General features: G+C 43.0%; 1 protein-coding gene across 1 annotated transcript; it reads left to right on the forward strand.

Moving 5' to 3' along the window:
* The first annotated feature begins 228 nt into the window (after window positions 1–228).
* On the forward strand, window positions 229–5,144 carry mycn (MYCN proto-oncogene, bHLH transcription factor). Its single transcript, XM_011491592.2, has 3 exons — window positions 229–485; window positions 859–1,499; window positions 3,149–5,144. The coding sequence occupies exons 2-3, from the start codon at window positions 875–877 to the stop codon at window positions 3,877–3,879; spliced, it is 1,356 nt and encodes a 451-aa protein (XP_011489894.1). The 5' UTR covers window positions 229–485; window positions 859–874; the 3' UTR covers window positions 3,880–5,144.
* Window positions 5,145–10,383: the final 5,239 nt, after the last annotated feature.

The following is a 10,383-nucleotide window of genomic DNA, read 5'->3' on the forward strand; positions in this document are numbered from 1 at the left end:
TACAATCGGATTACTGACGTTTCTGCTAATTCTTTGATGGACCTGGCTTTGACACCCCATTAGGCACATAAAACCTTCTCTCTGAGTCTATTAATTAATTAATTTTAGTTCCATCCTTTATTTCTAGTTTTTTTTCAACTCTTCTCTTTGTTTCCAAAGAAACCTCTTCCTGTGTTGCTCTCCTAAATCGCTGTTTTTTTTTTTTTTTCATTCACCTTGAAAGAAAGCTTTTCCAGCCAGCTTGTCTCCCGCGCCTCATCACATCCGAAAAAGCCCGTCTGTAGGCGCCACCCCGCCAGCCTCTGTGGGAGGAGCTTACCTTCATCCTGCAGAAGTAAAGGAATAACACTCTGCGACCAGCCACTATGTGTGTCAGAGGACCGTCTGAGCTCCCAAAGTGGATGACTTCTCCGAATCTAGTGTTTGTATTACTGACTGAGATAAAAGAAAATTTGGTTTGCGTCTCCGTCCCAAGTTAGGACGTGGTGAGTGTCTTACTCTGTCCTGCCTAATTATGTCTCGCCTTATTTACAGAATGCATAAGCGGTGTGATAGGTAATGCTGTTTATTTGATTTTCAAGTAAATATGCATTTAGAGTCTACCTGAGAAAGAAGTGCTGCACCGAGTCCTTTGGCTTGTAGTTTGCGCGTCACGGTCACATTTACGCACAGCCTTGTCTGAGATTTGCGCGTGTGCTGCTTTCAATCTCAGACGAGGTAAAATTTGGTGTGGCACACTGTGTGTGGGCTTTGACTTTCTGCAGCGCAGTTTTCAGGTGCGACATATAGAGGAGCGCGGAAGGACAGAGACGCTCCTTCTCCAGCGCGCACTAACAGCTGTCTTTTGTCTCTTGGTAGGTTTTTGTGGGAGAGAATGCCGGCGAGTACGAGTAAAAACTCCGATTTGGAGTTTGACTACTTGCAACCGTGTTTCTACCCGGACGAGGACGACTTCTACTTCTGTGGTCCTGACTCTGCACCACCGGGGGAGGACATCTGGAAGAAATTCGAGTTGTTGCCCACTCCGCCCCTCTCTCCAAGCCGCGCAGCGCTACAGGGAGAGCCGGTGATCGGCTCTCCGGAAGCAGATCCGCTTGGCTTTGGATTGGGGGACCCGCTGGACTGGGCTTCCGAACTGCTGTTCCTGCCCGAGGACGATATTTGGGGAGCATCGGAGGATGGAGACCTGTTTGGGTCCGTTTTGGATACAAACCCCAACAGCATCATTTTACAGGACTGTATGTGGAGCGGCTTCTCTGCCAGGGAAAAACTGGAAAGGGTGGTCACGGAGAAGCTGGGCAAGGTGATTTCTACGTCTTCAACGGGCGGGAGGAACGTGTACATCAAGGCGCAGGAGGAGGCGAGGGGCAGCCCGGTGTCTGAGTGTGTGGACCCCACAGTAGTGTTCCCCTTCCCTGTCAACAAGAAGAACAGCAGCAGGGACACACCTGGGACCGTTATGATTGCCGCAATCACCGCGAGCGCACACAGTGACTCAGGTAAGGATGAAAAGAAAGTCAAAAAGCATTTTTGTTTAATGACAGTCTAATCATTTTTAAATATTTTCGGATAAATATGGATCAGAAGTTCCATCACTCTGACTATCACGCCCCCCTTTCTTCTTCTGGCTGCGCTCACGTGTGAGATCTGCATCCTATCTTGTCACAGTGTCTGGAGCTTGTTCATATGACCAATGGATTAACCCGTTACACGCACAAACACACACACACTTGCTCCCGCGCGCGCACACACGGTAGTAGTGACACAGTGAACTGCTTTATGTAATCAGTGGGCTCTTCATCCGGCAGATGGCAGTAAAATGGGGAATTGTGCGCCTTACTGAACTCAGCTGGCATCTGAGCCAAACAAAAAGACACAACACACTCACACAGACACACACGCCGGCCAAACTGAAGGGGATGAAAGGGTCTTCAGTCATGCCGTGAGCTGATAAAATGTTCGCTTCATCATGTTGCCATGAAGGCTCTTTTACGCATGGGTTGAGGGCCAGTTTGCGCACGGTGGCTGACAAAATTTACACTTTATTTTAGACAGTGAGCTAGTAAAATAAAAGTATTACATCTAAACACAACAAAACACAGACCACACATAATGAATAGGTAATCAGATGTCGGGAATTGCTTCCCTGAAACATCCTCCACCATAGCGGCTATTACTGCTCATGCGTCCCCAAACAAACACTCGCAGCTCCTTATCAGCGTGTTTTTAAAGCCGTGAAACAGCAAAGCCTTCAGTTTGGCAAAGTTTGTCTCTTTTTGTTGCGAGTATCAAGAAATGACGCCTTGAACAAGCCTCCATCTGGACAGCTGTCTTCTTGGCGCAGCTCCAGTCCTGGGGCTCTGCACGGCAGTACTGCCGCCCCCCACCCCCAAAAAAAAGAAAAAAAAGAAAAAAGTCCTTGAAGAGCTTTTTTTCCAGCCTCCAAACGACTGCTGCCTTTTGGGAGTGGAAAAACCAAAGAACTAAATCCTGGCGTCACATGTGGTCGCCACACCCCCGTCCTCCAGCCAGCTGTGCCCAGCTTTGTTTTGGTGTCAGCAGCAGACAGTGGGCGCGATTAGCGTCAGGGTTGAGACAGCATCATGGCGCAGAGGTGTCTGAAGTAGGTTAGCATAAGCTGTAAAATGCCACACTCTTCAGATGCCGCAGAGCTGATAATGAGAGCTATTATCACAAAGGCATTTTAACTGGGTCTCACTCTCTAAGCCTCAGGATTGGTCACTTCCTCTCACCTTCAAAAGTCAGAGATGATAAGCTGCAGCTGCTCTTATCACTTTCAGCTCTGCAGAAGCGTCATAGGAGGTCAAATTAAATTCGAAGTACCGGCTGTCCTTGTTGACACACTCTGTGGGACTGGGCGTAAAAGCAGGCGTTTTCCATCTAACCAGAGGATTTTTGGGAAAGCCTTTGAAGAAAAGAATTGCAATAGAGAGTAGAAATCCAACATGTCTCCACTATACTCATACTGAACATGCCAATGCCTGCAGAGCTGGTGGGAAGTGACTGACGGTCTCTAAGAGGTTTCTGCCTAAACAAACAGCACCAAGCAACATTCCCTCCCACACTCATCTGAATACCTGTTACCTGCTGCTGTGTTTGAGCATTTTCTTTACTCTCTATTTCACAGAGGAGGACGATGATGATGAAGAGGAAGATGATGAAGATGACGAAGAGGAGGAGGAGGAGGAAGAGGAGGAAGAAGAAGAGATAGATGTTGTTACAGTGGAGAAAAGGCGCTCCACAGTCAATAAAGCATCAATGCAATCAGCAGCTTCAGTTCATCTGAAAAGCCAAGATGCAAGAGGAACCAGCCTGGTGAGCCGGTTCAGCAGCCGAGCCCCTCAGGAGCTCATTCTGAAGAGAAGCTCTGTCCACCAGCAGCAACACAACTATGCAGCCCCGTCACCGTATGCCTCAGATGATGACCCTCTCCCACCTCCAAAGAAAGCAAAGACGTCAGACACACCGCGGCCTCCAACTAGAACAGCCTCCTCGTGTTCCTCCTCATCCTACAGTTCAGTAAGCAGCACATCTGGGTCACGAAACAAGCGCAGCAACAGTGGCGACAGCAGCCCACGAGGCAGTTCTGACTCCGAGGACAGTGAGCGCCGACGAAACCACAACATCCTGGAGCGCCAGCGCCGCAATGACCTTCGTTCCAGTTTCCTTACTCTGCGTGACCATGTGCCAGAGCTGGCACACAACGAGAAGGCGGCAAAGGTGCTGATCCTAAAGAAAGCCACAGAGTATGTGAGTTCACTAGAGGTGGAGGAGCTGAGGCTGCAGCAGGAGAAGGACAGACTCCAGTCTCGCAGGCAGCAGCTGATGCGCAGACTGGAGCAGGCTAGGACTCGCTAACAGACATCAGCCACAACAACGAAACACTCACATACACCCCGGATGACCCCACCCACCTACAACTCCTGCCTCAAGTCAGTCTGAAATATGACAGGCTTACATCCCAAAGGACAGGCACAGAGGCCCACACAACTGTTGCACACTCAAACAGACGTCAGAGGATCTTGATGCAGAAATGTCAACAGCTGGAGGAGGAGGGGGGTGGGTAAAGGGAAAAGGGGGGTTTCTGGTGGGTTTACCTGGACTTTCACTGCCGCCACTTTTTTTGCACATTTGTTGACATTAAGAATGTTTAGGGTTTTACTTTACAATCCAGTCACATCGAGGAACGATTAAAAGAGAATGGACGGGGAAAAATAGGTGATGCTTTTTCAGGCGACCTTTCGCCTGCTTTTTATATCATTTCTATTTGTTTTTTATTTTGTACTCACTGTGACACCAGCCTGGAATTTTTTCGATTCCGTACAGGGATGTGTGTTAGAGGGCACTTTGCTTGGAGACTTCATATACAAGAAGCGGTGCACACTTATTTTGCCTTCACCACTGCAAAGACTTTTATGACTGAGGCATTATGGGTCACAGAAGCAATGCCACTACAGGTTGTCTTTGTCTCACTCCTCACACTGGTGCTCAAAACCAAGTCAGTGGATGTATAACTGTGCACCTTGCTACCCGACACTTTTGTATATAACAGTGTACAGACAAAATACATTCATATCTGCCTTGTTTTGTAAGAGTTTGTCCCTGTTTTTACTTTTTTATATATATGAATATACAAGTCAGGAAGCTGCCAATAGACTGGAAGTTTATATACATTTAAAAGTACTGTAAGGCCTCAATTCTGAAGGTCATAAAACTTTGTAATATAACTTTTTTTTCTCTCTTTTTGTATTCTACCCTATTACTAATTCTTCCCATGTTTATGCTTTTAGTGTGAACTTGATACATACTAAATTTAATACTTATATTTTCGTATGAAAATGAGTTTCTGCTAGATATCAGTTTATCTTTTTCTCTCATATCTCTGATAATTCTTTTGTACAACAAATTTGTCCCATCCTCAAATACCTGGACTCTTTTTTTATTGGTTTTGTTTCCCCCTTTTTTGTTTATGTTTGTAACTATTGGGTGCATAGAACTGGGTAAACTGATATAAAACGTTTTCTTCTTTTAATTTTTAAAAATGTACATTTAGTGCTGCAACTCATAGCACTTTGAAATACCTCATTTTTTTGGAAAAATAAATAGAATTCATGAAATCATCACCTAGAGTTTTGTAGACTTTTTGTTGGGAGAAAAAAATGTGTAAATATCACCTTTCACCCTCTCATCCTTTCATATTTCCACATTTGGCCCCACGTTTCTGTATTTGTTTTGTTCCTCTCAAAGACTGGTCCTGACAAAGAAAAAGAGTGTCTTCTGAATTCTCTCTGTCTCAGCACCCTGCGGCTACAGCCGCCTCTATAGCCTCTCACACCCACCCACACACCCATACACACTTCAAGTGAGCCACGCACACATCTCCACACACACACACTTCTCTATTTCCCTCTTGAAGCAACACAGCTCTTCCCACTACATTGTTCAGCATGTTGCCATGGAAACTGAAGCAGCTGCTGAGTAGCAGACACGAGAGCTAGTCTTTTATTTGTCTGTTAGTTGTCTGTGTATTCCTGCCCGCGTGCACGAGCTTGTGTGTGCATGAATGCAAATATGTGTGTCTACCTTTTGTTGTGGTCTGTGTGTGGCCCCGGCCTCTGATATCTTTGGTGTTGTGCACTGCCTGCCACGACTGCAGGGACAAGGCCGGATACTGTTTACCAACATCAGCCACATGCTTCTGCCCTCCTCCTACACCTCTTCTAACCTTTCCTCCGCTCCGTCCCTCTGTGACTGGAGCGCCGGGCCAAAAATGTGGCTGTCAGGAGCCGCGCCAGGTGTTCTCTGGAGACGGCTGAAAGAGAAATCTGTTGCCACGGTCTCCATTCACTCAATGCTCACAGAGGAAAGAAACAAACATGGCGAGAGGGGAATTAACAGTAGAAAATGCAGAGTAGTTGACTTTTTCTTTTAAATCCAGAAACATCACAACAAGCTAATTGATTTTTCTTTGTGCCAAAAAAAAAAAATTTAGCATTTAAAATTGAAGCCAGTCACAGACAAACATCTTCAGGAAAAGAGCTCAAATAATCCAGAAGTATGTTCCTATGGAAAAGACAGCGCCATATGAAGACTGATGACTCTGTTTTGGAGTTGAGACTAAGTCTCTCAGTGGGGGAGTGGAACTGGTGGATTACATAACAGTGGTCTGTTGTCTTTGTGCACACTTACAGTGCATGTGTGTATAGGACAGGAGTCTGGTGTCTTTATTTCTGAGTGTGTGTGTGTGTGTGTGTGTGTTGTCCCCTGGGACTTCCCTTACCATCTGCCTTATGACTTATCCTGCTTAGTGTGGAAGAAAACAAGTTCACGGACAATAACAGCGAGGAGAAAAGAAGGGGAAAAGAAAAGAAGGCGGCAAGTTAGAGGAAAACAAAAAAAGATACAGTTAGGAAAATTCACTGTAAAAAAAGGGAAGTGACTGATAGAAAACACATAATGGAAATATTTTCAGATCCATTTAAAAAAAACAGTGTGTTGTCTGAAAAGCTTTTTACTAAAAAAAAAAAAAAAACATTTTAAATCTGTAAATCAAAATCAAAATGAGGCAAATAATGCTGCAATTTATTCAATGACAAACAGTGTAGTTTCTGAAAGGGGAATCATATTTAAACATGTTGCAGCAAAGATGAAAAGAAGATCCATGAAGATAAATGTGGTTTTAGGCAATGAACTGTGTTTAATGATCCTGTCATGTCTCTGATAGGAGCTACCGAAACACTCAATGTGCTGACGTTAAAGTTCCACATGAGTTAATTCCACATGTTTAGGTGTCATTTCTTTTGAGACCTTCATTATTTATCAGTTGACAAACACTTTCTGCTACAACCCTGTGGAACATCGGATCTGCATTCAACATGTCAACCTTCCCATATGGAGCCAAACAATGCTTCCTGTGTGCGTCCTCATTGAAGAGCCCGACTCAGAACAATGGTATCACCCGTGTGCCACACCAGGTTCTGTTTACCAAGTGGCCCAGCAGATTTGGAGTGTAGAAGGGTGTCGCTGTTTTGGAGTCTTTTTGCAGGTACTCAGAAATGACACCTAAGGTTAGGTAGAGGAGTGGACTTTCATGAAGGGGACAGCAGGAGGTAGTGGGGCAGAAAACATGTGTTTGTGTGTGGACTCGGGGAAGATCCTTGAAGGAACCTTTTGCCCTGGCTGTGTGATATGCAGCCATGACAAAGAGCTGTGGAGCTACAGTAATTGCAGAACACAGAGTGGACAGTGAAGCGAGAAAGGGTGGGAGGGAGGGACTCTGTGAGGAGAAAAGGAGGCCTGAGTGTTTGATCAAAGTTTACCGAAGTCTGAGGAGATTTGCATACAGATGGTACTGTATAGCACAGCCCCCGTAATACCTTTCGCTCTCTTTTTTATTTTTCTTTCCCCCTTTCTCTTTCTCACACACACACACACACTTGCAGACAGATGCAATAGGGTTTCATTGAAGAATGCATGAATAGCCTTTCAAGAGCGTGTTCTAGGAAAGAAACGGCCTTGGCAGGACTACACAGCACCAAGAAAAAGAAAGAAGAGAGACAAAACAGGGCCGATAACATATTTAAGCAATAAAAAGATGAAAGTAAAAGCAGGCAAATGATGAGGGTAGAAAGACGAAGAAGGAAAAAAAAAGTTTCCCCGCAGCAAAAATAAAAAATAAAACAAAGGTAACATTTCAAAATATAGTTTTAAAGAACAACATTGCTTTTTTCTTTTGTATACAACATAATATGTAGTTATGACAGCCACAAACCTGTCCAGAATCAGCCTTAACATGCTGCCTTCTGCCACAATGTTTGCTGTACAAATAATTTCAGAGTGTTGGTTTCTAGAATCACGTCTGATTTATCAGCGACTACCTCAATCACAGCATTGCACAACATAAATTTGGAGATATTCATCTGTCATTGAGTAATTTGTGAAGCACATTGCATAACAGTTGTTTTAAAACGCTTTACAATTGTGGTGAAGCAGAAAAGTAAGATATGAGGAAAACAGCTCAGAGATCACTTAATCGAAAAAAACTTAATGAGACAAAACATACAGTCAAAGGAGGGTAATAAAGGAGTGTAATATTAAGTGTTTACAGTGAACCTCATCATTAGCAGTTGAGCAGGTCTGAATACCTTCAAACACAACAGAAACAGAAAGATTATGATAATGTTTTGTCATATTGTACTATTAATTATTGCAAATGTTTTTTTAAGAAGAGACAAGTGAGATTTGACATACAATGCCTATTAAAAGAAATTAATCATTTAGAAATTTTACATTTTGTTGTTTTTAGGATTTTATTCTGTATTTGAGAACTGGACTAAGAGACCTGTCCCTCCTGGTGTACCAAACAGGAAGTACCTGCTGGTTCCTATAGACTTCTATTGAGAAATAAACAGCTATTACTCAGTTATTCTATTTTATTTTTTTACAGTAAGCATTCTGACACATTTTATAACATGTGCTTGAATATTTTACATTTTTATTTCTTGATATTTCATCTGGAGTGCAAGGTAATCAAGTTAGAAATTCACCAATCAGATGCCTCTATAAAAGTATATGATGTCATGTTGAACGTTTGAAGCCTTTGATTGACAGATTCTCCTGAGCCCACTTTCTAGTGGTAGGGGTGTGGCCTTCCAACAAGCTCACCCCTGATTGGCAAGAGTGGTTCCCATAATAACGATCTGCTGATGACATGTGGCTCCAACGTGGCGGTGTCCGTATTGCAAAAAATTACAACTGAATTGACTTTGTTTCATTGGAGCTGGAAGTAAGTTTTTCTCCATGAGGGATGTCACACCTTTCAATCTAGTTTTTACATACAATCAATGAACAATTTCCTTCCTTTTCAATATAAAACTTAGTGTTATTTGCATAAAGAAAACAGGTGCACTTAACGATCTAAATCAGAATATCTTGATTATTTGTTGGGGCCAACTATGATGGATTCCTCCTCTTTTTAAGCATGTGGGTAATTTTTTCCCAATCTGTGTCCAATTTTATATGTTTAATAAGATTAATTTAAAAGCATTTCTCTTATCATAAACATTAAGAGAATGATGAGTTCCACCTTGGAGTGGAACTTGATGAAGCTACAGAAAGAAGGAACTGTGGAAGTGGAATTTCACCTTCAGGTCTAAAAAAACTGTGCTCAATACATTTATGGAACCGCTCAGTTTACTTTTGAATGTTTTTTTTTTAGTTCACATTACTGTTACCCTTCCTCTAATACTTTCTCTTGTTTCTTCACTATCCCAGGACTCTGAGGTGGTAGAGGTTGTATGCTTTTTTAAGGACATTTGCTACTTCTGGTAGTCGAAAAGTGTTCTTGATGGATTAAGTGGTGCTTCAAAATTGGCTCCATGCAAGTGGAAATGCCCGGTTGTTTGTTTTTGTTGTGGTTCTGTGATTGGGTGATCTCATCAGGATGAAACTCACTTATGGCCTTGGAGAGCTGGGTTAGACCTTAGTCACCTCAACCCTGAGGGGCAACTTACAACAGACGAGCTGCTGTGTGTGGTTTTATTTCAAAGGCACAATGTGACGCTACTATGACACACAGGAAACTTTGCATGTTTAGAGCTCAACTATCACATTTTAAGAGGTCTTCAATTTCAATTATGTTTTATGTAAAAATGACTCATCAGAGTTAAGGGCATGTGTAATATCGTTGAATATCTTCCGCTCTTCCCACAGGAGCGGGTTGGCTGTAATCTATCAGCATCTGGTTATGCTTTACATCTACGCTTGGAGTATTCAGGGACGAGGACAGGGGCCAACAGCGACTTACTAAGACGACCAAGACTGATCTATAATTCACATTTTCTAAAAAAAGAAACGTTTTTTTTTTTTTATTATTGGTGTGAAACATTGTGACAAAATTGGCGAAACAGTAACATAAGAGGATGACTACAATATGATGGAAAACTTGGATAGAATTGATGTTCATCTGGAAAAGTTGAAGGATGAGGCAACTGTGTGAATTTCTTAAGAAATAATGAGTCTGAGTGTTTTGGCAAAGGTCAGATGCCAGAAATATGAGTTGGAGGAATGCAGCTTGTACAGAAAAGTAATAGGACATGGTTTAATGATCGACAGAGTTCAACATAATCGTTCGGATCAAGTCCTGAACCTTGCGTTTGGTCTGCATTCATACGGCCTTTAACCGGACATTTCTGTTTCATGCTAAAGCTTGTAAACAAAACCAAGGAAAATTGAGGGCGGAGTAAAGCAACAAGAGAAGGAATAATGGAAGAAGTCCTGTGCTTTTTACTGGCTACTTTGTTGCAGTGGAGGCAAGAAGGTACTTTGATAAGGGTCTTTGACATATAGATTGTCGGAAAACAG

The sequence above is a fragment of the Oryzias latipes genome, chromosome 24 (assembly GCF_002234675.1).
Source record: "Oryzias latipes chromosome 24, ASM223467v1".
Classification (NCBI taxonomy): domain Eukaryota; kingdom Metazoa; phylum Chordata; class Actinopteri; order Beloniformes; family Adrianichthyidae; genus Oryzias; species Oryzias latipes.